This window comes from Macaca nemestrina, chromosome 5, assembly GCF_043159975.1.
Source record: "Macaca nemestrina isolate mMacNem1 chromosome 5, mMacNem.hap1, whole genome shotgun sequence".
In the NCBI taxonomy this organism is placed as follows: domain Eukaryota; kingdom Metazoa; phylum Chordata; class Mammalia; order Primates; family Cercopithecidae; genus Macaca; species Macaca nemestrina.
Window position 1 is genome coordinate 146,291,230 of NC_092129.1, and position 18,259 is coordinate 146,309,488.

An 18,259-nucleotide genomic window follows, 5' to 3' on the forward strand; every position below is an offset into this window, starting at 1 on the left:
TAAGATTCACATGAGTTGCTTCAGGATTAATACTCAGATTCTGCAAAACAGATTGCCAATTTGAAAACTCATCTATACGGCCTAATAGGAGTCCCCCTCTGCCATCAGTGGGTAATGCTCTTTGTCAGACTTACTTCCTTGGAAAGCACTTTTTTAGATCGCCTTGTCCTGGTTCTCCTTGGCTTCTGTGTAACCCAAGTGGTGTTTTTAATTGAATTCAGAAGGATTCAGTGAATGATATTTTCATTTCCTACAGAGCATATTTCTCTGGAATGATCCATCAAAGCCGACACTGACAAAAACGGCCTCCGTGATGCTTTTTCACGCACATTTTCAGAGATAAGACACCTTGCCCAAGCAACATTCAAGCGTCTGTGACTCACAGAGCTCAGTTCCAGGCAGTCTGGTGAGGCAACAGGGAGCTCACTGTGGTTCCGAATTGCAGATCAGTTTGAAAGAATTCCTACCAAGTGGCTTAATGGAATGTAGCATCACCTTATTTGCATTAGTGTTGATGTGACTGTGATGACAAGCCAACCCAGAGTTATGAGTAGCTTAGTGAAACATCCCAGAGATGTTTTTATTTAGGCAGCAGTGATTTGGCAGAAGGAAAACAAGTAAGCAGTCCAGGGTTTTGTAGGCTGGTCGTTACGCTCCTGTTGTGGTGGAGGCATGGATCTATGAATAGGTATTACTTTTGTGAAGAGCATAAGGAACACTCTGCAGTCACTTTTGTTTCTCACTTCCCCACTTTAATCCATGCTCGTCTGGTCTCTGCCCCATGTGTGAAATGTTAGTATTAATTATCTGCTGTGTAAAACATGCTTGTATTTGTTATCACTCCTCTAGTCACTGGTGTTCTGCCATATCCATTGGGTTCCCTTCAGTCCTCATCTTGATCTGCTGCATTCATACTGTTAACCTTTAAAACAAACAAACTCTCCTTCCATCTCCCTGACTTCCTTACTAGTTCCACAACACTTAAATGTTGGTGCTGGTGCCTTTGCCCTCTTCAGTCGTGTGATCTCTTGGTGATCTCCATACTGTGGCTTCAACTACCACCTTGGCAAGGAAGTCCTCAAAGACCCACCTATTTTTTTTGTTTTTTTTAAGACGGAGTCTCACTCTGTCACCCAGGCTGGAGTGCAGTGGCACAATCTCGGCCCACTGCAGCCTCCACCTCACAGGTTCAAGTGATTCTTCTGCCTCAGCCTCCCCAGTACTTGGGACTACAGGCACGTGCCACTACGCCTGGCTAATTTTTGTATTTTTAGGAGAGAGAGGGTTTTGCCACCTTGGCCAGGCTGGTCTCGAACTCCTGACCTCAAGTGATCCACCCGTCTGGCCTCCCAAAGTGCTGGGATTACAGGCATGAGCCACCGCGCCCAGCCCAAATCTTTATTTCTAATTTTACTTTCTGCTAAAAAAAAAACAGACACTCAAATGATAATATTTTATTATAGAAAAAGCATCCCAAATACAGGATTTCGTAAACACTGGTAGGTGAACAAGTGCAATTTTAAAAGTAAATACAAAGTAAAGAGGCAAAACCTACAAGCATTTTGCCTTCAGAAGAAAATGTAATGTTCTCCTGCACTAGTGATCCCACCCAGAACACAAATATGGCTCCGTCTCCCATGAAGGCATCAGATTTGCTTTCTGAGCTCAGTATACCCATTTCAACAATTGCAAAGTGATGGCAAGAAGTGGCAATGAATACATTACTACAAACCTTTGACTTAAAATGTTGAGACAGGGTCTTGCTCTGCCATCCAGGCTGGAGTGCAGTGGCGTCATCATATCTCACTGCAGCCTCATCCTCCTGAGCTCAAGAGTCATCCTGCCTCAGCCTCTTGAGTAGCTGGGACTACAGGTATGCACTACCATGTCCATGCCTGGCTATTTTTTTATTTTTTATGTTGCCCAGGCCAGTCTCAAACTCCTGACCTCAAGTGATCCTCCCACCTTGGCCTCCCAAAGTGCTGGGATTACCGGCATGAGCCACTGCACCCAGCCAAAACCTTTTTTTTCTTTCTTTCTTTTTTGAGACAGAGTCTTGCTCTGTTGCCCAGGCTGGAGTGCAGTGGCACGATCTTGGCTCGCTGCAACCTCCACCTCCCAGGTTCAAGCAATTCTCCTGCCTCAGCCTCCCAAGTAGCTGGGACTACAGGCGCTCGCCACCACACCCAGCTGTTTTTGTATTTTTAGTAGACACGGGGTTTCACTGTGTTGGCCAGGCTGGTCTCAAACTCCTGACCTTAGGTGATTTGCCGGCCTTGGCCTCCCAAAGTGCTGGGATTACAGGCGTGAGCCACCATGCCTGGCCAAAAACCCTTGCTTTTTAACTTCAGAACACTTAAATGTTAACAATACATTATAAGCCTTTCCAGGGCCTAGGGGAAACCATTAAATGATCTGACTCACTTTAACACTGTCATCTTGCCCGCCCTCCAACTCCTCAGTGGCAAATGTTTCCTCATCGAAACAGCATGGTATGATGCAGATGCAAACTCAAGATTCTAAACTTCAGATTCGGGTTAATCTCGGCTTGCCAATTACTCTGGCTAAAACCATTTTCTTATGAAAATGTTTCTCTGTCAACAGCCTGGCTTGCTTATTTAGGCACTTAGAAGAAAACACCAAACCCAAGTTCCACCTTTTTACGATTACAAATGCCTCTTACCCATCTGGCCAGTAACCAACTATGAAGGGGGTGACTTCAATCCAGCCCTTGTTTCTGTGAGGACTGAGAGGTCCTGCTTTTGCAGAATGGCCTGCCCCTGGGAATGGAGCAGGCTTGGGTGAGCTCCAGGTGGAGGGTGATGGGTGGGGCATAGACATAAATCTTCCTCTCCACCAGAAGGAACCTGTGATCCCAGCTTTTCCTTCAGTCACCACCACCACGTGACACTAGAAAGCCTACCATCAAAGATTTCCAGCTTACTGAAACCCCACAGGTTGGGGTTAAATGCATGTTAACCTAACTTGGGGGAAAAAAGACCTCAATCTGGAAAGCCTGAGCAAAGTAAAGGGTTACACAGAACAGTGTCAAGTATATGCCATACTTCATACCTGGTATTTTCCCTAAGCAAGAACTAGTTTTCATTTTTAAGTGTTAGTTGTGGCATGTTTACACTTAAATGTTAACAATACCTAAGCTGTGAAACAGAAGTTATACATACTTATTATGGAATATACAAACACTAGGTAATTCAAATTTCCTTTGTAATGGCATGGAAGTCTACTGAGAAGCAGAAAGGAAGCACCATTTAACAATTATCTGGGCTAGTCAACTGGTAGTGGGTATAAATGTACTGGTAAGGTCAAGGCCAAACCTGACCTCAAATATGAGCCAATTAGTTTCACAGAAGTAAAATTACCTTCTAGCTACAAATAATCCTAACCCTTAATCCAGGCCATTGGCCTTGCAAATGGATGCCAATCGTCATCTGGTGGGGAATAGCTCAATTTAACCACTTACTACATCCTAGTGAAGAACAGAGTATTAATTTCCACAGTGATGCCAGTCATACGTAGAGAACATAAGAACACTTCTTCAGCCCTGGAAAGAGCTTTCAAATCTACCCGGCTTTTAACTTTGGATGATTATGACTAGGTCATTACATGGAATTGAGTAGCCTCTCCTACACAGGATGAGCATCCCAAATCCAAAAATCCAAAATCTGAAGTGCTCCAAAGTCTTTTTTTTTTTTTTGAGTGCTGACATGATGTTCAAAAGCCTTTCAGATTTCGGGTACTTAACTGTTAGGTATTCCAAAATGTGAAACCTGAAACCTTTCTGGTCCCAAGCATTTTGGATAAGAGATACTCAACCTGTATTCCAGTCAGCTTCTACCACAAACTGGGAGATAATCCCAAAATACTTTTATCTGGCTCTGGACTCTAAATTTAGCGGTACTATTAATAGCCATGGAGAAGAGGAAGGAAGATGGTTCAGCACTGTGGGGGCTGAGAAGGGTGATCTGGGTGATCATGCACTGATAATAGAGCTGATAGATCAAATAAAATGACTGGGCTTAATTTCCATTCAACTCACCCTTCCTTTAGGGATGACATTGGTATAATTTTCTTACCCAATGTGTGAGCAGCTATTAGGCTATTTCAAGAACCAAAATACACTGATATCCAAAAATCCCATGGTATGAAAAGATAAGAGAAAAATCCTGCTAGGACAGTGACTGTGCAGATGATGCTTCCCACCCAGCTTCACTGCATACACCCCGTGCTGGCACTCTTACAAGTCTTTCTGTTGAGAAAGTGAGCAATTGTGAGCAATTTCTGTCCTCATCTTAAAAGCCTTTAAGCCATATCTAAGGTCTCCTAGCCACATCCACAGCAATGTGCTGCTCCAGAGTGTTAAGACCTATGGTTTCACACCAGATTCCAAGCCAGGATAACCCAATTGGCCTGATTTGGAGGTTCTTCTACTTGTGAGTTTCATTCCAAATGAATCATCCATTTGTTTTTAGACTCCAAAACCTTGAAGCTAAAAAGGTCTCATCAACATTATTATTATTATTATTATTATTATTTTTTTTTTTTTTTTTTGAGACGGAGTCTCGCTGTGTCTCCCAGGCTGGAGTGCAGTGGCGTGATCTCGGCTCACTGTAAGCTCCGCCTCCTGGGTTCACGCCATTCTCCCGCCTCAGCCTCCCAAGTAGCTGAGACTACAGGCGCCCGCCACCACGCCCGGCTAGTTTTTTGTATTTTTAGTAGAGACGGGATTTCACCATGTTAGCCAGGATAGTCTCGATCTCCTGACCTCGTGATCCACCCGCCTCGGCCTCCCAAAGTGCTGGGATTACAGGCTTGAGCCACCGCGCCCGGCCTCATCAACATTATTATTCCATTATCCTTCCTGCCAAAGAATCTGTGGTTTTGAATTGTTTGCTGCGTTAATGAGAAGCAAATCTGAATTTAACCTCTTAGGAATTTCCTTTTGGACATTCTGAACGAGACCCTAGTTCTTTCCAGATGCAATTTGGGTGCAGAGGCCACCAAGAATGGCATCTTCATTAACCTCTAATGAGCATCCGATTGGTGCCTGTTTTTAAAAGTTAGAGATTGTCACCTTTTAAGTTTGGTCCCTTTGCTACTAAGCAATTTGCCTGGTATAAAACAAAACAAAAAACCCAAGAAGAGAGTATAAAGGATAAGGACTGCTTTGCTAAACACAAGGCAACAGTCTTGACTTCCTTTCCTGCTTTTGCCGTTACACAAAGACTCAGTGAACAGCACCAGACCCAAATTTTTCAAGTTATCAGGGATGCTGCAAAGATGGTAGCTAATTTGAGTACTTCTTCATCCCCTGCCAGAGGCACAGACTTACTGGAAAGGACACATGTTAATTATGGGAGAAAGGAAAAGGATAGGGGAGAAGCATGATTCCTACTCAGGGTGAGACAAATCATGAGGGAGGGCTGGCTGCAGGCATCTTAGGTGAGATGGGCTCCCACAAGGGGTAGACCCACAGCTGGCCCTAATCCTGAAAGTCGTTAGAAGCCATCTGAGAAAGTGGGGCATTTAGCCGGTCAAGTTCATCCACTTGGGGTGGGTGATGCATTAATATTTCATGGTCCTCCAAGACATCATCTCCAGCAGCTACCAGATTCGTGAGGGATTTGCTTCGAACACACTGGAAATCCACATGGCGACTCTTCCCTTCTTCCTTTTCCCATGACATCTGGATGAAGGGGCGTTGTACGTAATTATAGATGACTTCAGACCGGCCACCAGGCCTTCTCTTAATTTTTTCTTTACAGGTAGGGTAACCTGCAACGGAAAAAGGCCATTCTCATGACTAACACATTGTGCTCACTCTGCTGTCCATACTTTCTCCTTTGTAACCACATCAGTTTTCTCCCAAAATCACAGCACAGAAAATATGTGGGAAGTGACCAGTCCCTGCCCCATGCTCTCCCAGCCCCAGTCACTTACATGTTCACTTCCTTTTAGTCAGATAGTAGGTCTTGTCCCTAGAAGGAACTAATCTGAGAAGTAACAAGAATTCTATCCCTTCTAATGGAAAGGAGAGAAGCCTCTAACTAGTTCAGGAGCCTGTTGTTGCTGGCAACAATACCATAGAACAAAAATCCTGCCAAGGCATGGCTACCCTAGTCCTCTTAATTCTGTTGCTTAGAGGGCATACTGTATGAGAAATAGTTAAGGAAATGTGGAATGTTTAGCCTAAAGAAAAAACAAAGATGCTGCCTAAAATATGTGAAAGTCTGTCACATGGAAATGGGAAAAATAGTCAAAGTAGCTTCAGAGGCTATTAACTAGAAGGCACGCAGGAGAGGGAGGCCGTTATGTATTAAATATGTATGGCATAATGTTCTAATGGTAAAACAGTTTGATGGGTGGTTCTGGGAAATGCACCCAACAGACAAGGGAAAGACCGAGTAGGAGGAGATTTAATAATCTCAAAAATGTCTTCCGGCCGGGCGCAGTGGCTCAAGCCTGTAATCCCAGCACTTTGGGAGGCCGAGACGGGCGGATCACGAGGTCAGGAGATCGAGACCATCCTGGCGAACATGGTGAAACCCCGTCTCTACTAAAAAATACAAAAAACTAGCCGGGCGAGGTGGCGGGTGCCTGTAGTCCCAGCTACTCGGGAGGCTAAGGCAGGAGAATGGCGTGAACCCGGGAGGCGGAGCTTGCAGTGAGCTGAGATCTGGCCACTGCACTCCAGCTCGGGAGACAAAGCGAGACTCCGTCTCAAAAAAAAAAAAAAAAAAAAGTCTTCCAAGGCTGGGCACTGTGGCTCACACCTGTAATTCTAGCACTTTGGGAGGGCAAGGCAGGAGGATCACTTGAGTCCAGGAGTTCAGAACCAGTCTAGGTCAGAGGGAGATCTCATCTCTTAGAAAAAAGGTTAAAAAAAATAATAATGGAGCACAGTGGTGCGTGCCTGTGGTCTCTGCTACACGGCAGGCTGAGGCAGGAGGACCAGTTGAGCCCAGGAAGGCAAGAATGCAGTAAGCCATGATTGTGTCACTGTACTCCAGTGTGAGCAGAAGTACTCCAGTGTGTCTCTTTAAAAAAAAAAAAAAAAAAAAAAAAAAAAAGTCTTCCAACTTTATATTCAACTTAAGTCAGACACAATGAAGCTTTGACAGGTTCTGTGGGCAGAAATGAGGCCACAAGAGTAGCAAAGCACAAGAGTCAAACAAAGATCCACGTAGGAGGTCAGGCACGGTGGTTCACACTTGTAATCCCAGCACTTTGGGAGGCCGAGGTAGACGGATCACGAGACCAGAAGATCGAGACCATCCTGGCTAACATGTTGAAACCCCATCTCTACTAAAAATACAAAAAAATTAGCCAGGTGTGGTGGCGAGTGCCTGTAGTCCCAGCTACTCAGGAGGCTGAGGCAGAAGAATCGCGTGAATCAAGGAGGCAGAGCTTGCAGTGAGCCGAGATGGTGCCACTGCACTCCAACTGGGCGACAGAGTGAGACTCCATCTCAAAAACAAAAAACATCCACATAGGGGAGACCAGATGACTTTAGCACTCTCCAGGAATCAGTCTCTTGAGAGCCTTCCATGGGGACCACAGGCTGGGAGCCACTGCTCAAGATCATTCAAAGTAGTTCTGTTAATATATTCAGACATTCCTCAAAAGTATGGAATAATCTTTTTTTTTTTTTTTTTTTTTAGACGAAGTTTAACTCTTGTTGCCTAGGCTGGAGTGCAATGGCACGATCTCAGCTCCCTGCAACCTTTGCCTCTCGGGTTCAAGTGATTCTCCTGCCTCAGCCTCCTGATTTAGCTGGGATTACAGGCATGTGCCACCATACAAAAATACAAGTTTTATATTTTTAGTAGAGACAGGGTTTCTCCATGTTGGTCAGGCTGGTCTCAAACTCTTGACCTCAAGTGATCCACCTGCCTTGGCCTCCCAAAGTGCTGGGATTATAGGCATGAGAAACTGCGCCCGGCTGGAATAATCTTAAATTTTGAGTCCCCAAGTTATTTTTTCAGAAGGACCCTTCCAGATGCCAGAAACATCTTCACCAAGATTGGTGGCAGAACGACGCTCTCACCTGGTGAGCCCACAAACCCTGCTGTATCTCCCTACCACTGTCCTTTGCCCTCACTGCTCTTTATCCTGAAGTAGTAAACTCGAACTTGTTTCTGTGGCTGCTCTGAACCATTTTCAACTGGAGATAAAATGAAAAGAAAAATGACAAAAACAAAAACAGGAACCCTTCAAACTTGAGTAAGAATGTGGTTTTCATGTATGCCTATTTTCTAGGCCCTCTGGAGGCTAAATTTTGAGGACATAAGCTGTGGCCATAGACCCAACCTGAATATTGACTGGGATTTTTTTTTTTTTTTTTTTTTTTTTTTTTTTTTACCTTCAATTCCAATGCGAATGTTTTTCAGGCCCCGTTCCTTTAACACAGTTTTTGCAACATCCCTATTCTCAATATATTTGAAGAATCTGTACAGCTTGGAGCTATAAAGAACTGTAAAAGAAAAAATAGGGGTTAGCCATGGAGTAAAGACCTAAGAGGAAAGAGATAAGCTAACAGAATCAAACTAATGAAAGATATACTTGACCACTAATCCCAAATAATCCAGATGGATCAAAGATTAAATGTTAAATAATACATAAACCATAAGAGAAATTTTTATAGTCTCAGGGTGGGGACTTTCTGGGTACAACGTTAAACCTAGAAGTCATAAAAGCTGATGATTATAGAAATATAACATCTCTGCATAGCCTAAACCACCATTTACCAAAGCTAAAAAGACAACCGAATGAGAAAATATTTGCAACTCATAAAAGGCTAATTTCCTTAATTAGAAAGAGCCGCCACAAATAGAACTTTCACAAATCACTAAGTAAAAGGACTAACAATCTGATTTCATAATGTGGCAAAAGGCACAAACACCATTAACAAAAAAGGAAATTACAATGGCTCTTGAAAACTAAAAAGGTTTTGGCTGGGTGTGGTGGCTCACACCTGTAATCCCAGCACTTTGGGAGGCTGAGGCAGGCAGATCAGTTGAAGTCAGGAGTTGGAGACCAGCCTGGCCAACATGGTAAAACCCCGTCTCTACTAAAAATACAAAAATTAGGCATAGTGGTGGGTGTCTGTAATCCCAGCTACTTGGGAGGCTGAGGCTGGAGAAGCAATTGAACCCAGGAGGCGGGAAGTTGCAGTGAGCCGAGATCATGCCATTGCACTCCAGCCTGGCCAAGAGAAGGGAGATACCATCTCAAAAAAAAAAAAAAAAATTTCAGCCTCACTCATGAAATAAAAAATGTAATTAAAACTCATGCCAATCATGAGATTCTGCGGTTTTTTACCTATTAAGAAAGTAGCAAAGATAAAAGTCTTAAAAACACTGTTTTGGGGCCAGGCACAGTGGCTCACGCCTGTAATCCCAACACTTTGGGTGGCAGATACGGGAAGATGGCTTGAGGCCAGGAGTTTGAGACTAGCCTAGGCAAGGCAACATAGACCCCATTTCTACACACACACACACAAAATTAGCCAGTCATGGTGGCACACACCTGCAGCCCAGGCTACTTGGAGGCTGAGGTGGGAGAATCACTTGAGACTAGGAGTTTGAGGCTGCGGTGAGCCATGGTTGCACCACTGCACTCCAGCCTGGGTGAAAGAGCAAGATTCTATCTGTAAAAAATTTTTTTCAAAAGCCACTGTTGGCCAGGCATGGTGGCTCACGCCTACAATCCTAGCACTTGAGAGGCTGAGGTGGGTGGATCACTTGAGGTCAGGAATTTGAGACCAGCTTGGCCAACATGGTGAAACCCTGTTTCTACTACTAATACAAAAATTAGCCAGGCGTGGTGGCACACACCTGTAGTCCCAGCTACTTGGGAGGCTGAGGCATAAGAATCACTTGAACCCAGGAGGCAGGACTCTGTCTCAAAAAAAAAAAAAAAAGCCACTGTTTTGGTGAGGGGGTGGGAAACAAACCTGTCATGTATTGTTTTGTGAGTGTAAATTGGTACAAATTTTATGGAGCATAATTTGGCAACATCTATCAAAATTATAAAGGTATATATATATATATATATATATATATATTTTTTGAGATGGAGTCTCGCTCTGTCACTCAGGCTCTAGTGCAGTGATGTGATCTCGGCTCACTGCAACATCCAACGTCCACCTCCTGGGTTCAAGTGATTCTCCTGCCTCTCAGCCTCCTGAGTAGCTGGGATTACAGGCATGAGCCACCACGCCCAGCTAATTTTTGTATTTTTAATAGAAACGGGGTTTCACTATATTGGCAAGGGTGGTCGTGAACTCCTGACCTCAAGCAATCCGCCCACCTCGGCCTCCCAAAGTGCTGGGATTACAGGCATAAGCCACTGCACCTGGCCAATAGTTTAAATGTCCAGGAATGGCTGGTTAAATCAATTATGGCACATTTGTACAAGGGAATACTATAGAGCCACAGAAAAAGAATGTCGAAGATTTTTTTTTTTTTTTGAGACGGAGTCTCACGCTGTCACCTGGGCTGGAGTGCAGTGGCACGATCTCGGCTCACTGCAACCTCTGTCTTCCAGGTTCACCTGATTCTCCTGCCTCAGCCTCCTGAGTAGCTGGGACTACAGGCACACACCACTATGCCTGGCTAATTTTTTGTATTTTTAGTAGAGACAGGCTTTCATTATGTTGGCCAGACTGGTCTCGAACTCCTGACCTCGTGATTCTCCCGCCTCAGCCTCCCAAAGTGCTGGGATTACAGGCGTGAGCCACCATGCCCAGCCCATAATATCGAAGATTTTTGTTAACACATGGCACAGAAGAGCTGTATAATATGGTACATGAAAAAGGAGGAGAAAACAAGTAATTGGTTATCTATGTACATTGAATATACTTGGAAGCCTGTAAAAGAAATTGAGAAGCAAAACTGGATGGGGCAGGAGTGAGAGTAAGACTTTTTAGTGTATATCCTGTTATGTTTTTTGAATTCTGATTACCAATTCAAAAGGATTTAAAAATGAATTAAGAGAAGAATGACACCATCATTTAATGTGCTGCTTCAGTATCTTACACAGTACGAGACACCAGAGAAAGAGTGAATGGTGTAACAACATTCCCTGTGTTCCCCAGCATAAAGGCTAGCCCTGCATCACTAGAGATTTGTCATCCAGGTGAGTGTGCTCATCACAGGCTCAACACTGATATTCACAGTGGTTCTAGGATCAAGCTGCTACTCCAGGTAGCGAGTTTCTTGCTGAAAACATCTACACCATGCCAGAAGCTCCTACTTTGGGAATATTCCTCCCCCATTGGCGGAGGGTGGTCTTCATCCCAATCCACAGAATCCTCATCCGTCAGCACAACAATGTGGCACTCTCGCTCTCCTTTCTTGGCACAGCCCACCATGATAGGCAAGATCAGCTCTTCGAGGTAGTGATCAAACTGCTTATGAGCACCGTCATTGGACAGTTCATGCAGTAAAGCACCTGCAGAGAGAAAATGTGGGTGAACATGCTTCTGCCTAAATGCACATATTACTGGAGAGAAAAAGACTATGAGGGAATGGCTGTTATCATTGATGAGGTTCAGAGAAGTGGCACATTTAAAGGCAAAGAGATTGTTTCCAGCTCCAAGGTGATAATTAAGCTTTGTTAAGGTATGTCTCCTATTCTACCACTCTTCAATTTACTCATGTTTAGTAATCCTTGAGCATTCTGATCAGCTGGGGTTTTGTTGGACATACAAGGTCAGACCATAAATGTTCATTCTGTAAGAGATGAAATCATCATTTGTAGTACCTCTTCTGAAGATGGTTTGGATCCTGATTTCATGGAGTTAGAGTACCATAATAGAGGAATAATCTGAATTTTGGTGACACCAAAGGACTTACTCTAAATGTGTAATACACTCAGTAGAGAAATCACATGTACTTCATGCAACATGCAGGGAAATGTATCATGAAATTCAAAGAATAGTTATTTAAATAATTTCAGGAAGCCCAGGTAATAAGAGCATGGAATTTGCAGTCAGACAATCTGAGTTCTAATCCTAGCCTTAATGCCTAGAGCTCTGAACAAGCTGATTTCTTAAATGAGGTTATCACCCATCTTTCAGGATTGTTAAAGATTTAAGCAAGTCCATATCTATAAAGCACTTAGCAAACACTAAGTTAATAATTATAGGCTGGGCGCAGTGGCTCATGCCTGTAACCTCAGCACTTTGGGAGGCCGAGGTGGCAGATCATTTGAGGTCAGGAGTTCGAGACCAGGCTGGCCAACATGGTGTAAACCCTATCTCTACTAAAAATACAAAAATTAGCTGGGCATGGTGGCATGCACCTGTAATCCCAGCTGCTCTGGCAGAAGAACTGCTTGAATCCAGGAGGTGGAGGCTGCAGTGAGCTGAGATTGTGCCACTGCACTCCAGCCTGGGTGACAGAGTGAGACTCTGTCTCCAAAACAAAACAATAATAATAGCCAGGTGTGGTGGCATGTACCTGTAGTCCCAGCTACTCAGGAAGCTGAGGTGGGAGGACTGCTTGAGGCCAGGAGTTTGAGACCAGCCTGAGCAACATAGCAGCAAGACCCCATCTCAAATTAAAAAAAAAAAAGGGGGCAATATAATGATCAGGAGAACCTGGCCAATTTGTGCTATTTGACTTTATTAGTGAACTGTTCCTCATGTTGGACAATCAGTATCCTTGTTTGTTAGAGTTGAGACACCAAAGTCCCAAGAGGGAAGCTGTCAGCTTGGTCTCCCACTGGTCAAGCTCCATTTAGAAACTACTATCTGTTTTCCTTTGTCTGCTCCAGTTTCTCACAGTGCTTTGAACCAAGAGAGGAAAAGGGTTAGTCAGTATCACATCTCTGCCTCTGCAGAAGATTTTCAACCTACACATGAAATTCCTTCTGTTTAATAATAGAAAATGTCAGCTGGGCTTGGTGGCTCACGCCTGTAATCCCAGCACTTTGGGAGGCCAAGGCGGGCAGCTCACCTGAGGTCAGGAGTTCAAAACCAGCCCGGCCAACATGGCGAAACCCTGACTCTACTAAAAATACAAAAATTAGCCAGGCGTGGTGGCAGGCGTGTGTAATCCCAGCTACTCGGGAGGCTGAGGCAGGGAGATTCCCTTGAACCCGGGAGGTGGAGGTTGCAGTGAGCTGAGATCACGCCACTGCACTCCAGCCTTGGCAACAGAGCGAGACTCTGTCTCAAAAACAACAACAAAAAAAATCAGTGACTTACAAGAAAACACAGAGTTCAGCTGGTTAAGTGCAGCTGGCAGCTGCTCCTGTACTTACTCAGATCTTGACATCGGATAGTGTTGAAATCAAAATTAATGCAGAGATAATCACATGTATCTCTAAGATCTGGGATAGAGATGCCATCAGGACAATTGATGATACCGGTTTTGTAATAGTCCTGTAAATAGATTAGGAAGAAAAAATGTAGGCAAAGAACAAGATGAAAAATTACTTCTTCATCCCTATGCATTCCTGGTTGTTAAAGCAATGAGCTACCGGAATTATCATCAAATTGGATGATTCATTAGATGGCAAAACAGCTCCTGGCTATCTTGACTTGTTTAATCAGAACTTGGTAACTGATAGAGCTCACACACAAACAAGCAAGGACTTAAAAGTTACAGGAACAGAAAACAAAGGGAGAAAGGAAACAACTGGAAACCAGAGACCCTAAAGTCAATAACATAGTTGATGGAACTCTCAAGGCTATTGATCACACATGCCCCTGGGGAAGAGAATGTAACAAAAAAGGCTACCACACACCAGCACTGTGCGAAATACAGTTGCACTGATGCCTTCAGCAATCTCATACTCTCCCTTCTCATTGGGCCGAGTGAAGTTGTACTCTCTTCCTGGTCCAAACATCCTGAAAGATACCCAGGCAATAATGTTATCTTCTCCAGCATGATTCTTCACAGATGAGACTTCTCCTTTCTCCACCTCATTCTGGAAGACTCCATCCCACTCTCTCATGGTATAAATTAAAAACATAGCACTGGGACCCAATGCCTACAAGACAACTCAAGTCTTAGGAAACTCCCTTCAGACAGGAAAAGAAGGCAACTGCTTTAAGCATTTGTGTGCAAAGAAGAAGGAAGGATCAAGTCCACAAAGTTCATCTGTAGTGAGTTTCTTTGGCAGTAAATGCAGTAAACAGCAACTGCAGAGGTGGCCCTTGGAAAATATCTGTGTTGAGATGGTGGCCTTTCATGCCCTCCCCACTGCCCAAGAACCTGCTTTTCTATACTGACAGCTCAGGAAGACAGCATCTAAGCTCCTTTTTATCCCTGTCTCCTCGTCTGTCAACACTGACCTATCTAATATGCCATTCATCAATATTTCTGAACTTTACTTTTCAACATCTCATCTTCTGTTAGATGCAGCTATGTTAATGCTTTCCTGGTATGTCTTAATAGTGGAGCTCTGGGGGAAAAAATGGCCTTACTCAATACAAAGAATAACTAATGATGGGATTTTCAGATCAAGTAGAAGAGGGTAGGCATTAGGCTTATCAGCAGTTTACTGCATTTCAGAGAGACAGGCTTGCTGTTAGCATGAACTCAGAAGTCATGAGAGTACAGGAAGGAGAGCTTTTCTTATTCACCTCTCCCTATCCTTCCTCCCTCTGTCAGATCCCCTGCAGTCTAAATGACCCCATGACTTCCACTCCTGCTGCACTTCTGTGTATGAGCTGTGGAATGGTTAGATAACACAAAGGATAGAGCGGGCAGCTGCTATCTTCAACCAGCCTAAGATTTGACTTCCCAATCAAATGGGGGCTTACTGCCATTTCCTTCCTTAAACTGCTGGGAAATGTTGCTGTTCAGCTGTTCACAACTGTTGTCCTCCAGCCTGAACTGGCTGCTTTTCAAAGGTCTGAAAATGATTCCATTTCGGCCAGGCGCAGTGGCTCACGCCTGTAATCCCAGCACTTTGGGAGCCAAGGCAGGTGGATCACAAGGTCAGGAGATTGAGACCATCCTGGCTAGCATGGTGAAACCCCATCTCTACTAAAAAAAAAAAATACAAAAAATTAGCCAGGCGAGGTGGTGGGCGCCTGTAGTCCCAGCTGTGCAGGAGGCTGAGGCAGGAGAATGGCGTGAACCCAGGAGACAGAGCTTGCAGTGAGCCGAGATTGTGCCACTGCACTCCAGCCTGGGTGACAGAGCGAGACTCTGTCTCAAAAACAAAAAAAAAAAAAAAAAGAAAATGATTCAATTTTACATGTTTCCCAAGTAACTGTACCACACATAAGAAATCCATCTTGATAAAAGTAGCCTCCAAAGAATGCAGATGTTTTTCTGGAATGCTCTGGTTGAATGAAGTCTAGCTCAGAGAGCTTTGAATAAAAATAGTGAACATATTGTAAATATAATCCTCCCTATTTATCATCAGTAGGACTTCAGCTCAGAGTATTTAGTAATGGCATGGATCTGCATTAATCCATTCTCTTTCTCTCAGCTTCTCCCCTTGTGACTAGTGGCCCACATCTGTAAGCTCACTGGCTAGGCTCAGAAGTACTGTATATAATCACAGGACAGGTAGCCACAGAACAGAACAAATCTAAATAACTTACAGAATTTACGACCTTGCCAATTCAGCTGAATGAACCATACAGATAAAGAACCAGACTCTCTTCTTCATGGGACAACCCATTCCAAGGTTCAGAAAACCAGTTTCACCCAAGAATATATTACCCAGAAAACATTTGCCTTTCTTCTCTTGATCACTACTTTCAGAGGCAACATACCTAAAACAGCCAGCCTGCACTGAGAAACACTTTTTTCAAGGGGTGGGAATGCTGGTAATATCCAAACTGAGAACAGGAATTCAAGCCTGATAAAAAAATACAGGGCCAGTCTGGAAAATGTGTTAATGTTCTACTTTTATCTTAATTCAGATGTTTAAGAAATATGTAGACAGGTTTAGCTCTAATTAAAAAGTGGTTCACTGTGGCCAGGCACAGTGGCTCATGCCTGTAATCCCAGCATTCTGGGAGGCTGAGGTGGGCGGATCACGAGGTCAGTTCAAGACCAGCCTGACCAACATGGTGAAACCCTGTCTCTACTGAAAATACAAAAATTAGCCGGGTGTGGTGGCACACACCTGTAATCCCAGCTACTTGGGAGGCTGAGGCAGGAGAATTGCTTGAACCCGGGAGGCGGAGGTTGCAGTGAGCCGAGATTGCACCACTGCCCTCCAGCCTCGGTGACAGAGCGAGACTCCATCTCAAAAAAAAAAAAAAGTAGTTCACTGTGAATTTATATGTTCAAATACACATATATTTGAATAGCTGGATTCTATTTAGCCTAGAATTCAATAAATTAGTGTGATCGATTCGAATTTCTGACTCAGTTTAAATTAATTCAAAGTCCTGAGGTTAGATCTCTAAACAAAATAAAATCTACTTCTAAGTAGATGAAAATGATCAAAAGCCAAATCTACATGTATAATATCATTATTATTACTATTTTTACTCTTATCCCAATTTGCTCTTCCTTGGGTTAAGGTCTATGGTTGGCCAAAAAGACAATCTCTTAACTCCTAGCCCAGGCTCTGAGACTCCTTCCTGGACAGTTTTCCTTCTTAGTAGGCTATTTCCATTTCCTAAACTCTAACCTTAAAAATCTGAGGGCCAGAGATGGTTAAGAAGAGGGTAAATCTGAATGAAGCAGCACAGAGAATGGACCATGAAGAATAAAGAGGGCAATCGTGAAACAAACAACAAAGCAACTAGGTTTAAAGACTCCACTTAAAGATTACATTTCAAAAAACTTGAATAGTAATGGAAGCATTAGAAAATGACAGCATAGCATCTGTTGCCAAGCATAAAACTTGCAATAGATGACAGGGAAATGGTTTTCAGTAAAATGGCTTTGTTCTTGGGCCATGTAGAACATTTGCCTAATACTGTTTTTTTTTTTTTTTTTAAAAAAGGGAGCAAGATTTAGGTCTCACCTTACCCCCAGCATCTTTGACCTATGAAACTCTGAAAACATTACTTAGAGTGAATTTGTAGAGGAGCAGAGAATGAGATTTAGCAGGTTATTTTTTCATCGTTTCCAAATAGGTTTTATTTTCTTTTGTGGGGCTCATTTTACTATACTGGCTTTGTAAATGAAGAACTCTCCCCACCCTGAAATACCAACATGCATTAGGCTTTTACCAGCTTGCCCTCCCTTCACAAATGTATGAGGGCAGAAAAATAAAAATACAATGCTTTTTTTTTTTTTTTTTTGAGACGGAGTCTTGCTCTGTCGCCCAGGCTGGAGTGCAATGGTGCGGTCTCGGCTCACTGCAACCTCCACCTTCCGGGGTTCAGGCGATTCTCCTGCCTCAGCCTCCCAAGTAGCAGCTGGGATTACAGGCACCTGCCACCACACCCAGCTAATTTTTGTATTTTTAGTAGAGATGGGGTTTCACCATGTTGGCCAGGCTGGTCTCCAACTCCCGACCTCAGGTGATCTGCCTGCCTCGACCTCCCAAAGTGCTCAGATTACAGGCATGAGCCACCGCGCCCAGCCTATGCAATGCTTTTTATTGTTATATCTAATGCAAGATAAACAGCAGGTATTTCTATTTATAGAGAGCAGAGGGAATCTGGAAGAAAATTATCAATTACCTTCCCAGCATGGTATCCGGATGAGCAGTGAAAATCTGTGGATTCACAACAAAACGTGTGCCATCTACAAGAAGCGTCACTTTCTCTGGTGCTTGGGAATGGGAATTACTGCCAAAGCCCACACTACTGTTTCCAAATCTTTCTGGAGCAATAAAAGGTTCATGGTTCCGTTTATTCCCACTTTGGAAGCAAGAACCTTTGATGTCTTCAGCAAGGGACATTATGTGAGGGAACTGAAGATTTGCTGGCTGAGAGGCATAGTCAAGCGAGAGGTCTAAAAGAACATACAAAGAAACCAAAACAACTTGAGAGCAAAAGCCTTGAGAGAAAAACCCTATCTTCTTTAAAACAACAAGCAAACACACAAAAAAACCCCCAAATTTTAGGTGTTGACAGGCAAAAAACCTCTTGCCTACAGCTAGTAAAAAGCAAGCAAACAAACTAGAGATTCATATTGGATCTCCTCCATGTACACGTGAGGGTTGGCGGAGGGAGGGGAAGAAGGCAGAATGCTCACACTTGAACATTATTTAAATCTTCTAAAGTAAACGATGTATATGGTTAAGAAAAACAGTAGAGAAGAATTTATGTGGAGGCCCAAGAGTCTCCCCTGTTATTCCCTGTACC

At 43.6% G+C, this 18,259-nt stretch overlaps 2 protein-coding genes across 4 annotated transcripts in view; one reads left to right on the forward strand and one right to left on the reverse strand.

Moving 5' to 3' along the window:
• The window catches only part of LOC105474524 (serine/threonine kinase 38), an 83,016-nt gene that overhangs the window by 57,123 nt on the left and 7,634 nt on the right, over positions 1-18,259 (forward strand). The window lies entirely within an intron of this gene.
• Positions 1,440-18,259, reverse strand: part of LOC105474523 (potassium channel tetramerization domain containing 20) — a 44,595-nt gene continuing 27,775 nt past the window's right edge. For 2 of the 3 annotated variants that reach the window (XM_011729268.3, XM_071097142.1), the window contains exons 3-8: positions 17,633-17,906; positions 13,774-13,876; positions 13,288-13,408; positions 11,275-11,472; positions 8,381-8,491; positions 1,440-5,793 (exon numbers count right to left, since the gene is read on the reverse strand). In XM_011729268.3, coding sequence (XP_011727570.1) covers positions 5,501-5,793; positions 8,381-8,491; positions 11,275-11,472; positions 13,288-13,408; positions 13,774-13,876; positions 17,633-17,906 — 1,100 coding nt within the window. In that variant the 3' untranslated portion in view covers positions 1,440-5,500. The remainder of the gene's footprint in view (positions 5,794-8,380; positions 8,492-11,274; positions 11,473-13,287; positions 13,409-13,773; positions 13,877-17,632; positions 17,907-18,259) is intronic. The other variant, XM_011729272.2, reaches the window with a different exon arrangement.